The sequence below is a fragment of the Eleutherodactylus coqui genome, chromosome 4 (genome assembly GCF_035609145.1).
Source record: "Eleutherodactylus coqui strain aEleCoq1 chromosome 4, aEleCoq1.hap1, whole genome shotgun sequence".
Classification (NCBI taxonomy): domain Eukaryota; kingdom Metazoa; phylum Chordata; class Amphibia; order Anura; family Eleutherodactylidae; genus Eleutherodactylus; species Eleutherodactylus coqui.
In genome coordinates this window covers 265016829-265042395 of record NC_089840.1, presented here as the reverse complement: position 1 = coordinate 265042395, position 25567 = coordinate 265016829, and the positions used below count along the sequence as shown (strand labels likewise).

At 42.8% G+C, this 25567-nt stretch overlaps 1 protein-coding gene across 1 annotated transcript in view; it reads left to right on the top strand.

Annotated features, from left to right (window-relative positions):
- Window positions 1-2144: 2144 nt before the first annotated feature.
- The window catches only part of LOC136626680 (alpha-2-macroglobulin-like protein 1), a 67854-nt gene continuing 44431 nt past the window's right edge, over window positions 2145-25567 (top strand). The window contains exons 1-6 of the mRNA XM_066601699.1: window positions 2145-2259; window positions 12970-13115; window positions 15903-16052; window positions 17470-17586; window positions 21103-21199; window positions 22925-23021. Of these exons, the coding sequence (XP_066457796.1) occupies window positions 2145-2259; window positions 12970-13115; window positions 15903-16052; window positions 17470-17586; window positions 21103-21199; window positions 22925-23021 (722 nt within the window). The remainder of the gene's footprint in view (window positions 2260-12969; window positions 13116-15902; window positions 16053-17469; window positions 17587-21102; window positions 21200-22924; window positions 23022-25567) is intronic.

Genomic DNA, 25567 nt, shown 5'->3' with positions numbered 1-25567 from the left:
AAATGCCACTCTTTGCATATCTATGCTGTCTGGAACCATAGCTTGTTTTATGAGGTCCCCTGATGTAGGCATTACTATAGCAGGTCACCTCAAGTATAGATAACGATTTTGGTCATGTGATGCTATGCAAGTTGATCAATATTTTTATTTTTCAGCTGATAGCGCAGGGTCGGGATGGTTCCCCGCTTCAGTTAGAACCGGTTTCTCTGGTGGTGAGCTTTGATAACCAGACGATCAATGTAGATGGAAAAACAGATAAGATGGGGCAAGCAACCTTCAGTCTAGACACATCCAGGTGGAATGAGCAAGTAATGGTTCAGGTAAGAAAGCCTGATGTGTTTGAGTCATCTCTTAGTTGTATCTTTATGTTTGATGTATAGAAATATCTGTTCCTTGGGCATTTTTCATATTAAAAGAGAACTCTGCTGAAAATGATTGTTCCTTATGGGACTTCTCATGTACAATCCTAATATCCGAGGCCACTGTGGTCTCAGTACAATATCAGGATGAATGTGCTTGGGCCATAGAGTAGCAACAAAGCTACTGCTGTTGTCATTGAATCTCCTCAAGGTTCCTTCCTGCTTACTGTATATAATGTAAGGCTAATGCCAACTTATCGTCTCTGCCCCTCTCTGCGGTGGGCTGGAGTTTGCACACCGCCAGTGACATGCTGCATGGTGCTGCACAGGTGCTGCAGTCTGTCGCCTCTCCTGTGCCGTAGGGTGAATGCACACAGGCAGATTTAAATTCCAAAATCCGGAGCGGGCAACCACCTCCAGATTCCGCAGCAAATACCGCACATAGCATACAATGCAAAAGTGATTCTTCATGCACATGAGCGGAAACCAATTGCGGTTTCTGGTCATGGCTGAAAAAAGTCGCAGCATGATCCATTTTCCTGAAGTCAATGGAAGCCATCCGTCCAAAATTTAGATTGCGGACTCCGCCGGAAAAAGCAGAAGTTCAAGAAAAAAATATATACTGCGCATGTCCGATGGCGGACCATCCGCAATACAGAAAAAAGAAAATGAAAGCAGGTACGCGCGGACGCCGCTGCTGCCAGGGCCAACCGTGTGCATGCGGCCTTAAATGGGTTTTCCTGTAATTAAAAATTGTTTTACAACCCTTCTGTCCTTCCTGGTTGCTGATGAGCAGAATCTGTGACTGCTGCAGCCAATCACTGGCCAAATCAGTAACATTCTATAGCCTGTGATTGGCTGCAGCAGTCCCATGTCCTGGTCAGCAGCAACCAGGAAGGACAAAGTGATTGTGAAGCAATTTTAAGTTATGGGAGAGCCCATTTTGGGGTTTTTTACATTAGATAGAAGTGGGTTGCTGGTTGAACAATCAATGAACGAATGATTGTCTGGTGAAATACTGTTTCACAGATGCATCCATAAACATTATAGATAACATTGGCCCTCACAGTCCTTCAAACTAACCATACATAGTCAGTGACATCGGTCGATGAACAAAAGATCTTGCTGAGAACATTCTTTCAAAGAAAGCTCGTTTGTTGACTACTAAAGATTAGAGATGAGCGAGCGTACTCGGCCACGCCTCTTTTTCGCCTGAGCGCCGCGATTTTCGAGTACTTCCGTACTCGGGCGAAAAGATTCGGGGGGCGCCGTGGGTGAGTGGGGGGTTGCAGTGGGGAGTGGGGGGGAGAGGGAGAGAGAGAGGGCTCCCCCCTGTTCTCCGCTGCTACCCCCCGCTCCGCCTCCCCCCGCCCCCCGGCGCCCCCCGAATCTTTTCACCCGAGTACTGAAGTACTCGAAAATTGCGGTGCTCGATCGAGTAATTACTCGAAACGAGTAGGTTCGCTCATCTCTACTAAAGATCTATCCTACAAACGAAAAACCTCTTGAGAAACAATCGGAAGAAAATTCCAAACAAGGTCAACTTTTTCCATGACCACCTATCAACTGTCGGCTGAAGTGATCATTCATTGTTAGAAGGATTGTCAGACTTTGAAGAAGTTTTTTGTAATGGCTGGCCATGCCATAAAATAACAATAGAAGCCATACTCACCTGCATTCTCCCTCTGGGAAACAGTGACAAGGCTTCCATGGCATTACGGGTCTGTACTGGCAGCGAACTCCTGGCATCTTGGCACCCAGCATGTGAGTGCTGACTCTAGCAGAATGGATGTGGCATTGAAGCCTCTGATTGGCTTCAAGAGTCACCTGAATTCTGCTGCCAGTACAGACAAGGAGCGCTGCGGGAACGGTTTGGCTGTTTCCCAGTGGGAGAATAAAGGTGAATATGGCTCCTTTTCTTATTTTATTGCATGACCAGCCATTAAAAAAACAAACAAAGTCAAAGTCGGACAAGACTTTAAATCTTACCGGACAAAAGATCGTTTTGGTTGAAATCGTCCATTTTCTTCAACTTTAGTGTAATGTGCATAGGACCTTCAGTCAAACATCCACTCATTATTTGGAATAGTACATCTTACTATTGTTTCTGATCAATGTGATCTCCTCCGTCTCCCCATGACACGCTTGGAAAAAGGATTGTGTGACATGTAGTTACCAAAGCTAATGCTTGACTTCTTAAAAAAGAAAAAAGATGGTGGAAAGAAGATGGAGCATTCGCTTGTATAAGTACATTAGCGATGGCTTTGGTGGGTGGAGGGGGGGGGGGTAATAAAAGAGCACCGCCAAAAGTAGGACTGGGAGCACCGCCAAAAGTAGGACTGGATCAGGAGGAATGATGTTATGTGTCTTCTGGAGTTTCTCTTCATGGAGCTTTTCCAGGTGCCCTCCTAAGTTTAAAAAAAGTACAAGATTCATCAATAGCTTTCTTTCTAAAGGTGACAATAGAGAAAGTTATTAACCACTGTCCTGCACTCCATTTCAGGGCCATGTAAGCGATAGCTCTTCAGCTGACGGATCTTTCGGTGGAGGCATTTTTGATGCAACACTATATGTGCGCCCTTATTACACTGAGGCTGAGAGCTTTCTAAGACTGCAGCCCATCTATGAGACTATTCCATGTATGAAAAAAGTGAATATAAGAGTGGAATTTAACATAAGCCCAAGAGACCTGAACAAAGACTGGAAAAGCATCAACTTCTATTATTTTGTAAGTAATTTGCATCATGCCTCATAGGGGTTCACAGTTTATTACATTGAACTGTATGTTCTATGTATGTACAGTACTATAGCAATTATATTCTTGTACATTGGAGCAGTATTATACTAGTTATTGTTAGGTGCACTGTTCAGACATAGTCTGCTTCTGTGTCTGGCAAACATGGGTGTCGTCCCATTCTGTCTGTTCCCTGAGCTTGTGTTTGCTCTCTTCCAGCACTCCTAGGATAATTAGCTTTTGGCCTCCTGTGCAGCTGATGCACCTTTTCCAATCACTGCCCTATATATCTGCCCCGGGCCTTTCAGACCTTGTTGCAGTGTTGATGAGAGTTTTGTGGCCTTCACTTCATGTCCAGCCGCTGCTTCGGCAGTTAACTATGCTACCTTGCGTTCTGCTCATGCTCTGTGTTCTTCGTTCGTGTACGCTGTAGTCTGTTATTTCCATTGTCCGTTCCCTGTTTATCCTTCTCTGCTCGTTCCTTCTTTGTTTCTTTACTCCCCGGTGTTCTATCTTTGTCTTATAGGTTCTGGCCTGCCGGGGTAAGTCAGCGCCTAGAGGAAGACCATGGGGTCATCCTTATCGGGACGAGTGCTCCGCTTGTAGGCAGGGGTCTCCCTCTCCTTGTTATCAGTTCAGGGCAAGATACCTTCCCTAGTTTCCATCTATATACAGGGCTCTGGTATCTTACCTCCCACTCTGGGGTGGGCTGTCAGAGGTTCCACATCCACAGTCCTTACAGTTATATTCTTGTACATAGGGGGCAGTATTATAGTAGTTATATTCTTGTATATAGGGGCAGTATTATAGTAGTTATAGTCTTGTACATAAGGGGCAGTATTATAGTAGTTCTATTCTTGTACATAGGGGGCAGTATTATAGTAGTTATATTCTTGTATATAGGGGCAGTATTATAGTAGTTATATTCTTGTACATAGGGAGCAGTATTATAGTAGTTATATTCTTGTACATAAGGGGCAGTATTATAGTAGTTATATTTTTGTACATAGGGGGCAGTATTATAGTAGTTATACTCTTGTACATAGGAGCAGTATTATAGTATTTATATTCTTGTACATAGGGGGCAGTATTATAGTAGTTATATTCGTGTACATAGGGGGCAGTATTATAGTAGTTATATTCTTGTACATAGGAGGCAGTATTATAGTAGTTATGTTCTTGTACATAGAGGGCAGTATTATAGTGGTTATATTCTAGTACATAGAGGGCAGTATTATAGTAGTTATATTGTTGTACATAGGAGCAGTATTATAGTGGTTATATTCTTGTATATAGGGCGCAGTATTATAGTAGTTATATTCTTGTACATAGGGAGCAGTATTATAGTAGTTATATTCTTGGACATATGTGGCAGTATTATGGTGGTTATATTCTAGTACATAGGGGGCAGTATTATAGTAGTTATATTCTTGTATATAAGGCGCAGTGTTATAGTAGTTATATTCTTGTACATAGGGAGCAGTATTATAGTAGTTATATTATTGTATATAGGGCGCAGTATTATAGTAGTTATATTCTTGTACATAGGGAGCAGCATTATAGTAGTTATATTCTTGTATATAGGGGGCAGTATTATAGTAGTTATATTCTTGTACATAGGGGGCAGTATTATAGTAGTTATATTCTTGTACATAGGGGATAGTATTATAGTAGTTATATTCTTGTACATAGGGAGCAGCATTATAGTAGTTATATTCTTGGACATATGTGGCAGTATTATAGTGGTTATATTCTTGTACATAGGAGGAGTATTATAATAGTTATATTCTTGTACATAGGGCGCAGTATTATAGTAGTTATATTCTTGTACATAGGGAGCAGTATTATAGCAGTTATATTATTGTTACATAGAGGGCAGTATTATAGTAGTTATATTATTGTTACATAGGGCGCAGTATTATGGTAGTTATATTCTTGTAGATAGGGGCAGTATTATAGTAGTTATATTCTTGTACATAGGAGCAGTATTATAGTAGTTATATTCTTGTACATAGGAGCAGTATTATAGTAGTTATATTCTTGTACATAGGGGGCAGTATTATAGTAGTTTTATTCCTGTACATAGGGGTAGTATTATAGTAGTTATATTCTTTCTACAAAGAAGTGTTATAGTAACTCTATACATTTTTGTTTCTGGTTGAATATTCCACAACAGTGGTGCAGAACATGCCGTCCCTGAATTATGCACCAAAACCTACACTGCTAATGCAGCGTCCCATAGGGTGGCCCCGTACACATGGCATACACTGAGGAGCTGGGAGGGCAAGATGCTGGCTTGTCACAGTGACACTTACCACACCCTCTCCTGGAGGGTCACACGCAGCCAAGGCCAGGGCAGCGCTGGGCCTCTTCCAGACACCCCCGGCATGAGGATACCCAATAAATATTAAAAGAGGTGAAGGGGTTATCATGGGTGACGCAACCGTTCCAGCACCCACCGGCATGAACATCTGTGGGGAGAATTATTGAGCCACAGACAGTAATATAGTACCTCAGGTTCCTGGGAATGGTCAGGGCCTGGAATAACTTTACTTGGTAACTGTTCTAACGATACAAGGCAAAACAGACAGTATTCCAAGTGCAGGCAAAATCAGAGAAATATACAGACACACTTGAAGATGAGTACCTCCACACAGCGATCCTAGACTTCAGGACACCTGTGTGTGTGAAAATTGTAGACGCGTACTTTCACCCAGTGGTCCCAGACTTTAGGAAGCTTGGGCGTGAACAATTGAGAAAAGAGTATCTCTGCACTGGGCCTTGAGTAGAAAACTTAGGTCTCTCTCTCCCCCTCTCCTTCTCCCTCTCTCCCTCTCTCTCTCTTCCTCTCTCCCTCTCTTCCTCTCCCCCCCTCTCTTTCTCTCCCCCTCCCTCCCTCTCTCCCTCCCCCTCCCTCTCTCCCTCCCCCTCCCTCCCTCCCTCCCCCTCCCTCCCTCTCTCCCTCCCCCTCTTCCTCCCCCTCTCCCTCCCCCTCTCTCTCCCCCTCTCTCTCCCTCCCTCTCTCCCTCTCTCTCCCCCCCTCCACCTCTCCCTCTCTCCTCCATCTTCTACACATGAGGGCCGAAGGTGCCCCCATGTGCCTCTGTGCTTTACTCTCTCTCAGCTCTAGAAGATGGAAGACCTTTTTCCCGCTTTTCCTGGCCCCCTCCATGACATTATGGCGGGGGCCAGGAAAGCATGTACTGGGCCACTACACTAACTGTGGATTTTGATGAGTAACTGCCGTCAGGATTTTGCCATTTTTAATCCTGCACCAGAGTCTGCACGTCAGCAGGAAGGCATATTCTGAACACTGTTGCGGAATATTTAGCCTTGCATGAAAGATCTCTTGCTACTTACACAATGCATTATTCTGTTGGCATTTTCCTGTATGAAAACTCATTTTATAAAGCACACATCCTGCTGCAGCTTATAATAGTTGTTATAAATAAACTACAAATACCTACAGCAGTTACATGTATTGTACAGGATGCTTCTACAGTAGACTTATGATGGCTTACAATTGCAGGTCATAGGTAAAGATGGCATCATGCTTCATGGACAAGTCAAGATTGCATTGGACAAAAAGGCTTGTAAGTGAAGACTGTAAATGAGCACATTGAGGATGCTGGGTTGTTATATTTATTCCTTTTTTAAAATCTGATTATTGAAGAAATATAACGAGTACAACCAAGTGCCAACAGGAAAATGGGAGGGAGATACTCTGAACCAATATGGTAGCTAATACAATAAGGAGCCCCAAGAAGTTTACAGGGTAGCTATATGACAATAGGGTCATACAAAAAGCTCAACATATGAGAATGAATACAATTGCAGTGAATGGGAAGAAAAAATATGTAACTAGGTTTCCAATATAGAACCATATTAACCCCTTAATGAGGCGACCATTTCCACCCACATTTTCATTTTTTCTTCCTCCCTTCCCTTTTAAAAAGTCGTAACTTCTTTATTTATCCATCGACGTAGCTATTATGAAGGCTTGTTTTTTGTGGGACGAGTGGTATTTTTTTAATGGTATTATTTAATGTACCATATAATGTACTCCTATGTGGAGTAAAATAATTAAAAAGGGGCATTCCTCCATCTTTGTGTGTTTTGCTTCTACGCCGCACATACTGCAACAAGAATGACATGATAACTTTATTCTATGGGTCAGTACGATTACTACGATACCAAACTTATATAGTTTTTTTCTTGTTTTTGCTGTACTACTTTTATTTTATTTTTTTTCAAAGACATCTAATTTTTAAAAATTATTTCCTGCTGCCATCTTCTGCGCACTACCTTTTTTGTTTTTCTGTCTACATAGTTGTGCAATGGCTCATTTTTGGAGGGACATCCTGTAGTTTGCGTTGGTACCATTTATGAGTACATATGCCTTTTTGATCGCTTTTTGTTGGAATTTTTGTGGGAGACAGAGGGACCACAAAATTGCATTTCTGGCGTTCTTTATTTATTTATTTTTTGGACGACGTTCAAAAAGTGCATTACTTTGATAGATCGGAATTTTACGGATGCCGCAATAACAAATATGTATTTTTGTTTTATTTAGATTCTTGTATTGTAAATATGGCAAAAGTTTTTTTTTAACTTTTATTACTTTTTTTTATATTTAGTAAAACTTTATTGTTCTGATTTTTACTTTTTTTTCCCACTGAAGCAGAAACTGTCTATGTCAACGAAATCTACAGCCCTTCACAGTAATAGACAAATTAAAACTAGAATACTTTATTAGAATCTCTCATAGCCCACTGATTCTTTGAAGCCAAGTGACTCCAAGGATCTTGAACAGATTTCAAGTATTATTAGTCTAGATGTATGAAATAGATTGCTCTTAGGTTAAGAGCTATGTCTGTCACGGCTATATGAGAGAGTCGATATTCCTAATTGGAACTGTCAATATCAACGCAGAGATTAATAAGAGCTCTGCTAGATGTATTGGCCGAGGAAGATATTCCTCAACCATGAATTGCAGAGTGATTGAGGAGATGGTATGTGGGATGCCGTGACACTCAAAATGATCAGACAAGATAAAGGGTTGCCTAATTCAAATGTAGGAGGAACTAATTGAGAGTGCTTGGCTATCCCACATCACTTTAAATAATTCTAGATTTTTTTGAAAACTATTTCTTCGACCAATAAGTTGATTAAATGTTCCCCCTCAAACTTAAGGACAAAGGATTGCCCTGTAAAAATACAGAGGGGGCCTATCCGCGGTGCTATGGTTGGTTAATAGCACCTCATGAATGGTTCTTAATTCTGGTTCGACGCGTTTCTATGTCTGATGTTGACATTTCATCAGGAACCTTAAAGTAGTGATGTCAATGTTAGATCATGATATTGACAGCTCAAAACTAGGGGGATAGAGATGAGGTGACGTTTAGTAATTACATATTGCGTCATACTGCGATCAGACAGGCAGTCTATCAAGCCACCCCACGGGGATGGCTTCATAGGCAGTCTGCTAAGACAACCCTGGGGCATTTCAGAAGACCCATGGCTGCAATAACTTCCGCACAGCTCTCTGCGATCTCATCGATGGGGGGGTGGGGGGGGGGCAGGGGGCGGGGGGATGCGTACAGGACCTCTGAACATCATTCGGTTGATTGAAATGCCGCTGTTAGAATTGTGTTGCAGCTATTGTCGTCGGGTGTCAGCTGTAATAAACAGCTGATGCCCGTGCTGTATGATGAGAGGTTGCCCCAGGATCGCTCTTCATACATACCCTGACCCTGCAGGACATAACTGTACGTCCTGGAGCTGGAAGGGGTTAAAGATACTCTGTCACCATCTTCTTGCATCCCATTTTCAGGGCAGCATAGCATAGTGACAGTCCCACTGATTGCAGTGATAATTCTCCTGTGTTGATCTGTGCAGTAGTTTTGGAGAAACTTGCATTTTATCAGTGGTAGTACATATACCAAGGACTACTTAAAGTAGTTCTGGATATTCATGAGCTGCAGGTGAGCTACACCCACCCCGGCCTTCAGCCATTGATTGACTGCTCTCTGCCTATTACTGTGCATAGCGAGAGCTGGCAATCATTGGCTGGAGGGTAGGGTGGGTGTGGCTAGCCTGCAGGTCATTAATATGCAGGACTACTTTTGTTTCTAGCTGCTACTGTCTCTGTCTCTCCCTCCCCCCCCCCCCACTCCCCTCTGCAACCCCCGCCCCACAGCGCACCCGAGTACTTTTCACCCGAGTAGTGAAGTACTCGAAAATCGCGGTGCTCGATTGCGAAATCGCCCTTACCGAGTACGTTCGCTCATCTCTATTTAAGAGGCAACAATGAAAAGTAAGTATACTACAATACGGAATATTTGTAGTATATTGTACAAGCGATCAAGTGGTCGCAAGTTAAAGTTCCACAGTGGAAATGAAAATTTTTGAAAAGGTTTATTAACTTTTTTAAAATATAAAACAGATTTAAAAAAAAAAAAACAACAACCTTTCTTTGATGATGCAAAAGTTCAAACTGCCCATGGACCAATCCAAGGCCTCGTTCACATGAGTGTGTCTTTGCATGTGCGTAGGTGCGCACAAATCTGCACATCCACATACGTGCCAAAACACGCGCGAACGAAGCTTTGTGCAGCATTTCTCTCAATATGGCCGCCACTGCTGCCGGTGGCCCAGTTAGAAGCAATGGCCTGCCGACAACCCCTGCAGTGATTTTCGGGGCAGATCCCTGAAAATCATCCCTAGCTGGTGTAAAAATTAAAACAAATACCGTATATACTTGAGTATTAGCCGACCCGAGTATAAGCCGAGTCAATAAGTTTTATCACAAAAAAACTGGTAAGACTTATTGACTCAATTATAAGCCTAGCTATACTCGAGTATATACTAGGTAAAGAAAAAATGCAATACTCCCCTCCCAGTTGGTGTTTGTGTCTCTAGCGCAATAGTCTCCCCAGCAGTGCGGCAAGCTGCTTGAGACTTCTCCCTGCTGTCATCTCTCTGCTCGGCTTTGAATTCCCCCGCCATCAGCGCTGTGATTGGATCAAGCACTAGCCATTCACAGCTGGTGCTCAATAAACCAAACACACCCATTCAGTCACTGAATGGCTCTGAATGATCGCGCACCAGCTGTGATTGGCTGGCGCTCGATCCAATCACAGCGCTTACCTACACAGCGCTGATGGCAGGGGAATTCAAAGCTGAACAGGGAGATGACAGTGGGGAGAATTCTCAAGCAGCTTGCCGCACCGCTGGGGAGACCATCGCGCTAGGGACACAGATGCTGGCTGGGAGGTGAGTATTGCGGGTTTTTTGTTGTTGTTGTTTTTTTACCTCACTCGAGTATAAGCTGAGGGGGGCTTTTTCAGCATAAAAAAATGTGCTGAAAAACTAGGCTTATACTCGAGTATATACAGTATGTAATCACTTCTCTGCCATTGCTAGGGCTCAGGCACGTATACCCGCTTGTTCTCCCTGCTCTGCTCTGAATTCAATGAATGGCAGAGCGCTGCCTGTGATTGGCTGAGCACTGTGACCAATCACAGGCAGCGCTCAGCTGTCATTCAATGAATGACTGAGCGCTGCCTGTGATTGGCTAAGTGCTCAGCCAATCAGATGTAGTCCTTTAAGCAGGTGGGGATTTCAAAGAACTTCAGAGCAGTGCAGGAAGAACAAGCGGCTAGAAAAATAAAAGAAATGATAGACAATAGTTTTCTATTTTTTTGCACAAACTGCTTTCTTGTAAGTAATTCGCATTCAACTGATCTTGTTCTTAGCAAGATCTGAAAATGTGTATACTGCTATCGTCTCTTCTTTGTCACACTTAGTATAGACAAACAGAACATTAATGTCTACATTTTTATTTATTTTCGGATCAGGAACAGTATGGTTTCTCCTTAGAGAAAGCACCTAGTGAGGAGACTTAAGGCTCATTCACACAACTGGGATTTCGGAACGTATTACGGTCGTGATGTACCCCCGGTGTGACATGTGGGCAATGGAGTCAATCAAAGTAAATAGACTTTTATTGATCCGTTCACATTAGCATGTAGACAATGTGTATAGATATATGCAAGAAAACATTTGCAGCATACCCTATTTCTCCGTGAGCCATATACTTTTGTATGGGCAGCTTATGCAACGCTCTCCATACGCAATAAATTGCATATGGGCGGCGATTCATACACAACCCCACTATGAAACAGAGCTGAGAATTAAATAAAGACAGTCACACTGTGCATGACCTTGAGATACGCGGGCATGCTCAGCATACTAGCTGCCATACGCGGCCTCTGCCGGATCACACAGACCTGTAAAATGCTGCAGTAGTGTTTTTACAGATACGGTTGTGTAAATGAGCCCTTATAAGGCCATGCATGCTCCTCTGGTAAATGTATGCAAATGAGAAGATAGAATTGTGCCTGTACAGCGCCACCTATTGGAAGGCAGCATTCCTACGAGTCAATGTCAGACCTTTTAACAAGCCTTGTAACAATGACTGGGAATATAAGCAAAAGCCAGAGTCTTCTCCAATTAGAAAAAATAACCATGTACCAACTGTTCCGGGGGTTTTGCCCCTCATTAGTGTGCAATACGTTCCTGGCTTGGCTTGGTGAGAGGCCTCGACGTAGGTCAGCAAGTCAACTCACACATTCTAAGTACTCTCCCAAAGGAGAAACCACACCCTTCTTGACCTACATTGAGGCCTCTCACCAGCCAAGCTAGTAAACTACTGCACACTGATAAGGGGCAAAAACCTCAAAACAATTATCTGTGCCTGGTTAGCTTTTCCCTCTGCAGAAGACTCTAGCTTTGGCTTATATTCCCAGTCATTGTCAAAAGGCTTGTTAAAAGGTCTGATATTGACTTGCAGGAATGCTGCCTTCCAACAGGTGGCGCTGTAGAGTCATTGTTCCATCAACATTTTTAAAAATGATCTTGAGGAGGGAATTGATGAGAAATGGATCAAATTTGCCGATGACACAAAGCTAGGAGGGATAGCCAACACTAGTGAAGAAAGAGAAAGATTATTGAAAAAGATCTAGAAAAGCTAGAACAGTGGACAGTGACTAGCAGAATGGTATTTAACAAGGAGAAATGCAAAGCTCTACATCTGGGCAAGAAAAATGAAAAAAGCACATACAGGATGGGAGGAATTGGGCTAAGCAGCAGCACATGTGAAAAAGACTTGGGTATACTAATAGATCAGAGACTGAACATGAGTCAACAGTGTGATGCAGCAGCCAAAAAGGCAACCACAATTCTGGAATGTATTAAGAGAAGCATAGAGTCTAGGTCATGTGAGGTCATTATCCCCCTCTACTCTTACTTAGTCAGACCTCATCTGGAATACTGTGTTCAGTTCTGGGCACCCCACTTTAAAAAAGGCATAGACAAACTGGAGCAAGTTCAGAGAAGAGTTACCAAGATGGTGAGCGGTCTGCCAATTATGTCATATGAGGAACGGTTAAATGATCTTGGAATGTTTAGCTTGCAGAAAAGAAGGCTGAGAGGAGACTTAATAGCTGTCTACAAATATCTGCAGGGCTGTCACACTGCCGAGGGATCAGCCCTATTCTCATCTGCACAAGAAAAGATTAGAAGCAATGGGATGAAACTGAAAGGGAGGAGACAGATTAGATATTAGACAGTGAGGGTGATCAATGAATGGAACAGGTTGCCACGGGAGGTGGTGAGTTCTCCTTCAATGGAAGTGTTCAGGCAAAGGCTGGACAAATATCTGTCTGGGATGATTTAGTGAATCCTGCATTGAGCAGGGGGTTGGACCCGATGACCCTGGAGGTCCCTTCCAACTCTACCATTCTAAGATTCTATGATCTTCCCATTTACTGATACTTGATAATGTGTTATTTTGCTCCTCTACCTTCTACCTAGCATTACATGGATTCTTAACAATACCAATCACTTTCACTTCAAACTTTGGACCTGCTCCCAAAATGCTGGGTTTCCTGCTGCTAAAAAATGGAACTATGACCGCAGACAAACTGCTCTTCAGTGTGGAAAAGTGTTTCCCAAATCAGGTGAGACCTCGGCAATAACTGAATTTCATTTACTGCATGACCATCTGCAATTTTTTGGAGAGAGTCTTTGGTTGGGCTGAAATGAAACAATGCATTGAAAAATGCTTCCGCGCATGTGATGTCAAGTCTCAGGATTATACCCTGCATTTAAAGGAAGATTCAAAGGATTTGCTGTTTCTAAAGCACATCTCTCAACCTATAGATTGGATTAGCATTTTGAAGGATTTTTTCTTGTTATGGTTTATTGTCTCCAAAAGCTATAGGCCAGTGCTAGGGCTGCACAGCGAATTTGACAGCAACAGACATCCTTGCATACAACGTAAGTGAAAGTGGTCACATTTTGATTCTCAAATTGCCAGGACCGCCAGCGGGCAATCTTAAAAAATCCAACCGCTTTGAATGTTTTACAACTCTTGGGTCAAGTCAACTTACTGCTTGCAACACAACTGTATTCCTTTGCATTGGATGTGAGGAAGGGAGCACGATACTGCAATCTTTGGCCACGCAACATCTGTTGCTGTTAAAGTTGCCACGTTGTCCGATCTTTATGTTTGATTTTATCCATTTATATAGCACCAACCTATTATGCGGAGCTGTGCTGTAAGGACATCACATGAACGCTAAATTACAGAATTTGACTTAATCATTAACAATTGCCTTTCTTGAATACTAACCATATCTCTCAGTACTCAAATATCTCCAAGACTTATGGTAGAGCCAAATAGCTCAAATTACATTTGATGACCGGGGTATAGGGTGATGGTAACCAGATAATGAGGATGAAGATGATGACTAAAGTAGACTCAATGAAACTGACTGACCACCTGAAAAATATGGTGTTCCTAACATTAGCTCTTTGCATGTCTCTCTCTAACACTTTCCCTGACTCTGCCCCTCAACACCAGACACCACTGTCCCTTAGTTCTCCCTACTGCTGTCCCTGCCTGCTGCTATCCCTGAAAACAAGAATACACTAAAAGGTGCTGTTATACAGGATGACTGTTGGGTGCATAAGTGCCTGACAGTTGTCCCACAGGCTATTGCCCAACTACTGCTCCTGTGTTTACATAGGAGCGATAGTCATTCAAGTGAATGGAGGCATTCCGGCCTACCTGCCTCCATTCACAGTAAGCAGGAGTTGCTCAAACATTGAGTGGCTCCTGTTTACGCAAGGCGATAGTTGCTTGGTTTTTAGTTCTGCCATTAACCATGTGACTCTGATAGGTAAGCGATTTCTCGCTCACAGTGCCCTGTCGGTGGCCACTTGTACACAAGATAATTATCACCCCATTGTAAAGGTACCTTAAGGCCCAGACGAGAACTAAACAAGCCAACTATGAACAATGGCAGATAGAAATAAACAAGAAAGGCAAATAAAACACAACTGAGAAACACGGACTGGCCTGGAAAACCAAGGAGCAAGACACAGTAACTGGATAGACTAGAAAATCAAGGAGCAATACGTTGATTGGACAGACTAGACAAGACTGGACTGCAAGTAGAAAAAAGAATCCTGGAAAGAACACGTGCTGTCACAGCTATCAACTGCACCGCACTGTAGAAACAAAAAATATCTACAGTGAGGCGAAAAAATCAGACAACTTTTTATTTAAGAGTGCTGAGCAGTATAGTCCACTGATCTTCTCCAGTGGGTCATAACAACTGCCCCAACAAAGGAATCAGGATTTTTCCTGCTGATAATAACCTTTAGAAAAATTGTCATGACTCATTTGGCTCCTGTGTCCACAGGACTTAAGCCCCATTCACATGTAACGAGCTGTTAAGCAAACCATGCCCGGCAGTGCTGCTCGCTCTTGTGCTGCTACACAGAAGTGAGTATCACTGGCATCGCTCACAGCACTGATGGCATGGAGGCAGAGCCGGCCGCTCTCCCCCCGCCCTTCTCCATTTACTGTAAACAGACAGTCATTCAAAAGTGATCCACTGCTGTTTACACTGAACATCACATCATTCAGTTTTCTGCATGCAGTCTGAATAATTCTCTTTCAGTCATTTAATTGCTGCATGTATTTACATGGGAAGATTATCGTTGAAATTCCCGTAGGAGTGCAGGAATCGCAACGATAATCATCCCGTTTAAATGGCCCTTTAGAATATAAACTCCAAATTAACTTATCAGTATATTTTTGGATTGTGGGAGAAAACACGCTCACACGCAGGGAATACATACAAACTCAGTGTTGACCTTATGCATGGAGAGATAACTGTCATTCACTGATAGGACCACTCACTAAACTCCTAAGCCCAAAATGAGAAGAAATTTAGACCAATAAATGACAAATGATGTCACATGTTTTCCCACAAAATTATATATGAATCTGCTCAGCTCCGTCTCCTCTATAACATGATGCTACCGCGTTTCCCCGAAAATAAGACAGCGTCTTATATTAATTTTTGTTCAAAAAGGTTTAACTTTTTTACATATATAGCTGCCTGGACACTATTTAAATTGACTTTTGTTAATTAACTGCTAGCAGGGCTTAATTTTGGAGTAGGGCTTATATTTCAAGCATCCTCAAAAAGCCTGAAAACTCATTTTGCATTCTCAAAAAATCTGGAAAATCATGCTATGTTTTATTTTCCGGGTATGTCTTATTTTCAGGGAAACGGGGTAGTTGTTTTTCACACTTTATAACTTTCTTGGTGAAGTCAGACAGATTTTGTAGCCACGCGCTGAATATACAAACTTTCACTACATTACTGAAAATACTTTACAATGGGTCACTCTTCTTACCCCCTCATACCTATCGTCTGTTTCTTCTGCAGGCCTCATTGGCATTTTCACAGACGGAAGCCAGCCCAAAAGCTCAGCTGAGACTCAACATTGGATCGACGGTTGGATCTGTGTGTGCGATCCGAGCGGTGGATAAGAGCGTTCAGATCAACAATGAGGATAAGGAGTTGACTTTAGAAAGCGTAAGAAAAGGTTTTTAAATAGAAACATACAGTCAAATTACACGTGCAAGAAAGGGCGGACAATTGGTTTAATTTTTTCTTGCATATGCCATGAGCCTATACAGGATGCTTGATTAGTCAACATCAGGGGCGTAACTATAGAGGATGCAGGGGATGCGGTTTCACCCGGGCCCAGGAGCCTTGGGGGGCCCATAAGGCCTCTCTTCTCCATATAGGAAGCCCAGTACTATGAATAAAGCATTATAGTTGGGGCCCCGTTCTAGGTTTTGCATTGGGGCCCAGGAGCTTCAAGTTACGCCTCTGGTCAATATCATTAGACAGGCCTTGGAGATGCCTGCAAAAAGTTAGGTGTTGGGAAAACAAATGGTTCCTGTGGTCTCCATAAAAATGCTAAATCATGACCATTGATGCTGCTCATTCCTAGAGGAAGACTGAAATCCAACCTCTCCAACCCCTATTATTTTTGATGGAAGCTATTGAAGGTCAATAGGGTGTATAATATACTATATATCCATACATATTAGATGATTGGTGCATTCTGTCCAAATTAGCAGGATGTACCCAAAAATATCTAACACGCTTGGCTGGCTCAAGTTTCCATAGCTCAGAGGTGTCTGATCATAGAGATTAGCATAGACTGGAGATTTCTCTAGTCTCTATTCTAGGCGCGAGAAAGTACTTACCATGGCGGCAGACCAGGCTGATGTTATGAAAGAAAGATCACAATCATGGTAGCTCTCATCCCCTTTACTACTGGGTGGCAAAAATCTGTACAGGACTTCCCTCTCCAAGGGGATCGGGATTGGCCCAAGGATCACGGAATCAATGGGGGAACCAGTACCAGGCTCTCTATCCTGGATGGCAAAGCCAGTACCATAATAGGGGGCACACTCTCCATACCACTACCGGAGAAAACTACAGGAGGTTGTCAGTGAAATCCTGGCCCCGGCTAGTCTAGCACTGATGACCAGGCCTCGTTGGAAGTCACTCAGATCCTTGAATTTTTTCATTTAGTGTGGATTTACAATTAAAGTGATCCACGGAAAATGAAAGTCGATTGATTTTATGCTGCACTTCAGGTCTCGACTCTAACTTTCATAAAGGGAAGCTGCAATCATGAGAGGGTCTAGGTCTCTAATAAAGGGGTTATTTAGTGTAAATCCGTCATCCCCTTGTGTGATATTCACAAACTTTTTTTTTTTTTTTTTGTGATTCTGCCTAATTTTTGTTCTTTTTAGATTTACCATTTAGAAATCATGGAAAGCCGAGTGATTACATGTATAGGCAATGTCATTGTGGCCATATTAGCTCTTACCCAGCTTGTCCAGAAACAGATGTTAGGAGATAATTGCTACATCAACACTTTTAACTGAACGTCTTAAAGGAAAGCAAGTTATTTTTTATATCATCCTTCCAGGTGTTTGACCTGTTCCCAAATTCGGTGCGAGGTGGCTATCCGGACAGCGTACAGGAGGCTCCACCCAACGTTTGCTGGTGGTCTTCACCCTTTATATTGTTCCTGCCTTATCCTTGGGTGATTTACGATTCTGTTGACTCCCTTTTTTTTTTCCTGGTATGTTATAAATCCTGTGCAAAAACACTCCACTGCTATACAGTTTGTTTTACTGCTTTGTTAGTTCACTTTCGTATTGTTTGATTGTTCTTTCTAATGGAAAACTAAACTTAGAGATACACAAAAAGTATCCCAGCTCTTTCCCCCTTGATCCAATTTTGTCTTATGTTATAAATTTAAATATATATTTAAGAGAAATATATATAGAAATCTTCTTTATGTGTCCCAGGAGATCAGTCATGGCCAGCTCCTCCACTCAGTGTTCTTTAATTGTAAAACAACTGTCTGAAGCAGGAGCCTCCCCCATCTACAGTTGGCCAAGCAAATTAAAAAAATGACAGCTGCGCCTGCAGTTACAGGTGCCGGCCACTATGCAGAGATCGGAGCAGCAGCTTCTGCTAGAACCGCTGTGTATTGTGGCGCTGACGGCAGGCGCCTGATCTGTTGATTGGCCTGAGTCCAGAGCAGCAGACCCCAGTGAGAGAAGGAAGCAGAAGGATGTAGGGAGTCTTATATGGCAATAACCCCAAAGCAGCTGTATGCACATTGATATTCTGGCTTGGCACTGTGGAAGATTATTCCATCACTCATTTGCATGGCTTTACCCAGGAGGCATTACATGGCCTGTATAAGACTTCCTACACCCTTGTGGTGCTCTTTTTTTTGTCAAGCTCTTCACAAGGCTAAACACTAACCTCTAAACTCCCCTGGACTGCAGTGTGACTTGAGGGAGTTTGACCGTGGACAATTCTGAACTTCCAGCAACTAAATTAAATATGAAGGTACACGTAAGCCAGGGTTACAACAATTAACCCCTAAGAACCAAGCACTCTAAATTTACGGTGCTTGCACCTGAGCTTTAATCCCGGACAATAGCAAAAATACGACGTGGGATTAAAGCCCCTGCTCCTGCAATCAAGCAGTAGCAAGTCGGGTTCTCAGCTGTTAGTCACAGCTGAGAACACGTAGGAGAAGGGAAAAGCAGTTTTTAACCACTTCTGCATTCTTCTTTCTGAGGTACATAGTGCTCAATGAGCGCTATGTACTAAGAAGTGAAAGTGGAAGTGTTTCTTCCACTATGCGACCCGGTGATCACGTGACTGCTGGGTTCCCTTTGTTACAGCAGAGCTGCAGAGTCCTGATCAGCTCTGTTAGTGACTATGTCACTATAGGGGGATATTTTCCCCTGTAACTGGGGCTCCTATGGATGCAGCTCTTATGGATGTCCCAGCTACAGTGGAAAAGTGTGTAGTAAAAAAAAAAAAAACGCCTTATAGGACATCATGGGGGATATAGATGGTAAAAAAATTTGTTACATAAATAAGTAAAAAAAAACTTAGACTCAAAAAAAAATTATATGCATAAAAAAGAAAATGACCAAAAGTCGACGCCAACCAAAACCATCACCGCATGCGTCCTGTAATCCAAAACCATACATATTATATATCAAAATGTCTAAAACAAAATGAGGAACCCGTTCCCATACTTTATTTTAGTGTTTATTTACAAACTTAAAAAAACAGCTATAAAATGTAAAAAAAAGTCATTTTTTAAAGCCTTTTACCCCCAAAAAAAGGGGTGGGGGGGGGGGGGGGGGCGGGGAAGAAAAGCCAATGAAAAAGCAAATTAAAAAAAAATAGCCCTATATGTCCCGTAAAAAAAAGCAGCAAAAATAATTTTGATTGCTGAAGAAAAAAAAATAGGGCAGTAAAACCACCACATGGGTAAAATCCCTAAAAAGGGGCTGGTCCTTAAGGTACAAAACAGCCTGCTCCTTAAGAAGTTAAAGTAACAGAAACACATGCCTTAGCACTCACACACTCAAGATACTGAGGAGAATAGGGAGGAGGGCTGGGGGTGGGGAAGTCCGGAGTATTCGATGGATTCGGTCTGGAGCGCCAGTGGAGGATGTCTTCAGACTCCTTGGCTCCTCATTGGATCACCCCCTGCTCTACCCATCTCTTTAGGTCAGCCGAGTCTCGAAATGCTAGCCAGGGATGCCATGTCCTGTGGAACGCTTCCCATTATTTGGGTTCCTCTGTCCCTAGTTCGTCATATCATATGAGGGTATGGAGTTCCTCCACCCACATACCCCTGGTGGGAGTAGGCGTAGAGCGCCAGAGTCTAGTGATGATCCTTCTCATTGTGATCACAAAGAACTTTAAGAGGCCTTTTTTAGCATTTTTCACCGAGCCTGGAAACACCGAGAGCAGGACCAACTGAGGAGTCATCTTTACCTTAGCATGGTTGATGTGGTTAAAGAGGGTTGTCACTTCTCTCCATAAGGTCTTGACTGGCGAGCAGTCCCACCAAATGTGAATCATTGTACCTCTGCTACTTAGCTCATGTTTTGATCAAAACATTGGGCCCATCTGCCACGGCTAAGCAAACCTTATTCAATGGGTACTTAACTTTAAAAAAAAGATACCTTTCTTTGGTCCAAAAGAGCCTCTAAGAGAGTGGGAAAGCTGGATACCTGACCAAAGTGCCTGGGAGAGATGGGTGTATTGAGCTCTTGAAAAAAGTGCAGGCAGTCACTCCTACACCAATGCAATGCATACAAAACACCAAAGTCAGCACTTCCAACAAATAAATTAAATGTAAAGGTGTATGTAAGCCATGGCTGCAAAAATTACAGCAGCCGAAACGTGCCTTGCATCGACTGGGGTTTAAAAGTTGAAGACCAACAAGGATGCCCATGATGATCCTGCATAATCGCCAACAATGCCTTACATGTGCCAAGGAAAGACGTCAATCGACCTTGGATATGTGACAGAAGGTCGTTTGGAGTGACGAGTCCCATTTCCTGCCGAATCATACAGATGGCCAGGTCCATGTCTGGTGTAAACAGCATGAAGCCATGTTCTATGGTGTGCCCTTGGTGCTCAACAGACCGGTGGTGGCAGTGTCATGGTGTGGGGAGCATTTTCCTGTTATGGCCTAGGGCTATTGGTCATCATACCATAATCCTTAAATGATGAACAATACAGAAACCTGTTAGCTGACCATCTGCACCCATATCTTCAGAAAGTCTTCCCAGACCACAGCGCCATCTTTCAAAAGGACAATGCTCTGTTTTATCAAGCTCAGATAAATAGGGAGTGGTTGGAGGAACACAACAATGAATTCTCCATACTGTCTTGGCTTCCAAACTCACCGGACTGGGATCTGCTGGAAAGGACTGATAGATCTGCTCCAATTTATCTACAGAATGTACAGTAACTGATGGAGCTGCTTCAGTGGGCATGGGTCGAGTTGAGTATGGAGGATGTTCACCAACTTGTGGACTCTATTCCCCGATGTGTGAAAGTAGTGATTGCCTAAAGAGGTGGACCAACCCATTACTGAGTACATGTTCCTAATGCAATGATTATACGGTGTAGAGTCCATCCTACTTTTTGATAGGTGCACATAATATAACTGCAATGTATCTTTAAGAATTTCTCGCTCACTCTATTTCTTTATACCCTATAACAGATCACTGGCACGAAGATACTGACAAATGTTAAAATACAGCAGGAGGTGGTGAAGCCGCAACCCTGCAATCTGCCTGTGCAACCCATGATTTTAGACAGTAAGAGACCAGATTTTGAACTTTGTTGTGAATAGGTGGAAATCCAGGACATTATGATACGTTTACCACATGATTTTGCAAAGATACACTAACCATGTGATTTTAATAATTTTTTCAAATAATTATAAAATGTTTTATGCAAGAAATCAATCATTCGATTTTGGGTGGAGTTGGTCAAATTAGAAGGAAGAATTCAAAGCTGAATCAATAGCTAAGTTCATCCATCTTTGACAGATATGGTATCAGTGCTCCTTTGCAGTTAGGGCTCCTTCACACGAACGTATTGTTACGGCATATTGCGCATGTAACACGCAGTAACAATCTGCCATAGGCTCAGATGTTACCGCTAACACACATTGTGCGAAATACGCATGCAATAAAGATCGCAGCACGTTCTATCTAACACGTCATGATAGTGCATGGCAATCAGCCGCACGCAGCAAGTATGCAAAGTCAATGCATACTTGCTGCACTACACCCGGCTGTCTGATACAGGAGGCATGCAGTGAATTATGCTCGCATGAAGCCACCTTTATGATGTGCCCGCTAACCCAGTAATGAACCAGATCAAGGCCCATTGTAATTATACGACATTGCTTTTATTGCACTGACGCTGAGTAATAGTTATAATTTTTTCATACTTTACATTGCCCAGAATTCCCTGCTTGTTCAGTGTCTAACAACTTCCTAAAATGTAAATTAGCAGATAAGGCTTTGTACAGAGTTGAATCAATTAAAAAGCTTGCTAACTGTTTCCAATCCCAACCAGCAGGAGGAGATTCCTTCTAGGAGCCATATCTTGGCAAACAGCAAATGAATAATCATCACTCTATCTAAAAGCAAATGGGCGACTATCGTTCGATCGCTTTAATGACTTTTCTGAATGACTTTCTGAACGATAGTTGATCTATGTAAAGGTACCTTAAAGCTGGCCATACACATTAGATCGCTGTCTACTGAATGAGCATTTGGCCTATAGCTATCGCTCCTGACCCTTCTATGCAAATCCACGCTCCGCTGAGTGTATATGTATCCTCAATGAAGAGAGGGGAGTAAGCTACTGCCAGACAGCTATGGTTGTGGCTTATCTCTCTTGAGAACAAAAAGGATCAGGCATGTTGAAATCTAACTGCAATCCTGTTTTCGTGAAAATAAGACATACCCTGAAAATAAGACATAGCATGATGTTTTACCAGAATTTTTGTGGATGCAAAATGATTTTTCAGGCTTTTTGAGGATGCTTGAAATATAAGCCCTACTCCAAAATTAAGACCTGCTAACAGTTAATTAAAAAAGTCAATTTACATAGTCTCCAGTAAAAAAGTTAAACCTTTTTGAACAAACATTAATATTAGACACTGTCTTATTTTCGGGGAAACACGGTAGTTTCTTCTCTCCCTCACATCTATCGTTGGGAGGTGAATTCCTCTAAAATCAAGAGGTTTGGACAAAATGAATCTAATCTGCATGGCCAGCTTTGCCAAGAAGTGGAGCTAAACTACGGTCTGTTTCCAAAAGCAGCTAAAACGTTGAGTGAAGAAATTAAAAATGATAATAATTGCAAAGTTACTCAACTTGATGTATATTTAATTAATACAGTTAATAAAGTCTAGCTAATGAATCTGAGATTTTCAAATTAGTTTGATGGTTTGTATTCAACTCGATTCAATATTGCCTGATCCGGCACTAACGTTCTCGATCCAATGATTTGACAATCTTCCACAGCTCTAGCCCAGCAGAACCAGCCGTCTCAACCTACCAGCACTGATGTGGTGAGGAAGTATTTCCCTGACACCTGGCTCTGGAGTCTTGTCTCCATTGGGTAATTACCTTCAAGAAAATAAGGCTACTATGGCTAAAATGATTGAAATTACTTGAATTTCTCCGTAATGGGAACGCCCTTCAGCTTTCACTTCAAGTAGTGGGATCAGAGAAATGTTTACAATACTTTCATAATTAAATTTCGTAGCTCCAATAATTATGACTTTTTCGCTGCAATCTAACATTTTCATTCAATATGTAGCGTCCCATCGAGTTACAAAATTAATTTGTTCGGTGGCCAACTATGTAGCTTAAAAATATTGTGACCTGAAACTAACTACGGGAAGATGGTAATTCGTTCTAAGTAGTGCTAAGCAAATTATAGAAAAATCTGGTTCTGCCAGTTTGCTGAATTTTGGCAAAAAATTTCAGTTTGGTCTGAATTAGTTCTAACTGAAACGGAACTTTACCATTAGCCCTAAAACTAATCTATAGCTGCTTAAGGGTGAAGTCACATGAACGTATATCGGCTCGGTTTTCACGCCGAGCCGATATACGTTGTCCTCCTGTGCAGGGGGGGGGGGGGATGGAAGAGCCAGGAGCAGGAACTGAGCTCCCGCCCCCCTCTCTGCCTCCTCTCCGCCCCTCTGCACTATTTGCAATGGGAAGAGGCGGGGCGGGGCTAAGTTCCGAGAATTAGCCCTGCCCCCGTCCCACCTCTCCCCATTGCAAATAGTGCAGAGGGGCGGAGAGGAGGCAGAGAGGGGGCGGGAGCTCAGTTCCTGCTCCTGGCTCTTCCAGCCTCCCCCCCTGCACACGAGGACAACGTATATCGGCTCGGCGTGAAAACCGAGCTGATATACGTTCGTGTGACTTCACCCTAAGAGCCATAAATGCCCTGTATAACACATTTATTTTACCTAAGTACAAAGAGTAGGTAAGTATTTCTAAGCTGTTTTTAAGACAAAGTCATTGAAGAAAAAAGAAAAGAAAAAAAAATATTTTTCCTTCTTTTAGCAAACCAAATATGTTTTTTTTTTTTTGTTTTTCATTTTTTATGTTAAAAGTTTTTTTTTCTTATTTCAAACTTAATGTTTTCTATTTTTTGTGTAATTAAAAAAACTTTCACACATTTTTCCTTTATTTTTGTCTCCATAGGAGACTTCAACTAGCAATCATCTGATCACTTACAATATACTGCAACACTTCAGTATTGCAGTATATCGTATTTCTGCCCGCAGAAATACATGGCACCGATTAGGGGCTTCACAAGACCCCAGGGTGCCATAACACCCAAATGGCACTCCGCTATCCCATTGCAGGGGGGCAGGTTCAGAGGACAAAAGGCAGCTGGCTCCCTCTTGCAGGCTATTTAAATGCTGCTATCAAAATCAACAGCAGTATCTTAGTGATGAACAGCTGTGATCAGAGCTATCTCTGTAGCAGGGCATCAGCCGACACCAGCTGTATATGCAGCAGGCTCTTCTCTAAAATCTGCTCCATATATCCCCAGCTGAAAGGCGAAGATGTATGCCATTTTGCTTGTATGAGTTAAAGGGGTTGTCCCGCAAAATAAAGTAAAGTTAAACACTTCTGTATGGCCATATAAATGCACTTTGTAATATACATCGTGCATTAAATATGAGCCATACAGAAGTTATATACTTACCTACAGGGGTCCCCCCCCCCCCCCCCCCCCTGTGTTGGTGTCTCTGTCTCCCTGGCGCAGACCAAATCCTTCTCCTGGCTCGAATAGACGCGCTTGCGCAGTCTGCCTCTTCTGTCCCATTGAAGGGGCCTCTCCAGCGTGCTCGCGCCGCACAGGTCGTCTGCACATGCTGTGCGGCGCGAGCACGCTGGAACGGCCCCTTCAAGGGGACAGAAGAGGCAGACTGCGCAAGCGCGTCTATTCGAGCCAGGAGAAGGATTTGGTCGGCGCCAGGGAGACGGGAACGCCAACACAGGGGGGGACCCCTGTAGGTAAGTATATAACTTCTGTATGGCCAATATTTAATGCACGATGTATATTACAAAGTGCATTTATATGGCCATACAGAAGTGTTTAACCTTACTTCATTTTGCGGGACAACCCCTTTAAGCACTAAATGAGTATATTTTAGACTAATAATGTAAATCTGCGCATTTGAGTGGTAGAAAACACACACCTACTAGAGATGAGCGAGCACCAAAATGCTCGGGTGCTCGTTACTCGGGACGAACTTTTCGCGATACTCGAGGGTTCGTTTCGAGTAACGAACCCCATTGAAGTCAATGGGCGACCCGAGCATTTTTGTATTTCGCCGATGCTCGCTAAGGTTTCCTTGTGTGAAAATCTGGGCAATTCAAGAAAGTGATGGGAACGACACAGCAACGGATAGGGCAGGCGAGGGGCTACATGTTGGGCTGCATCTCAAGTTCCCAGGTCCCACTATTAAGCCACAATAGCGGCAAGAGTGGGCCCCCCCCCTCCCAAAAACTTTTACTTCTGAAAAGCCCTCATTAGCATGGCATACCTTAGCTAAGCACCACACTACCTCCAACAAAGCACAATCACTGCCTGCATGACACTCCACTGCCACTTCTCCTGGGTTACATGCTGCCCAACCG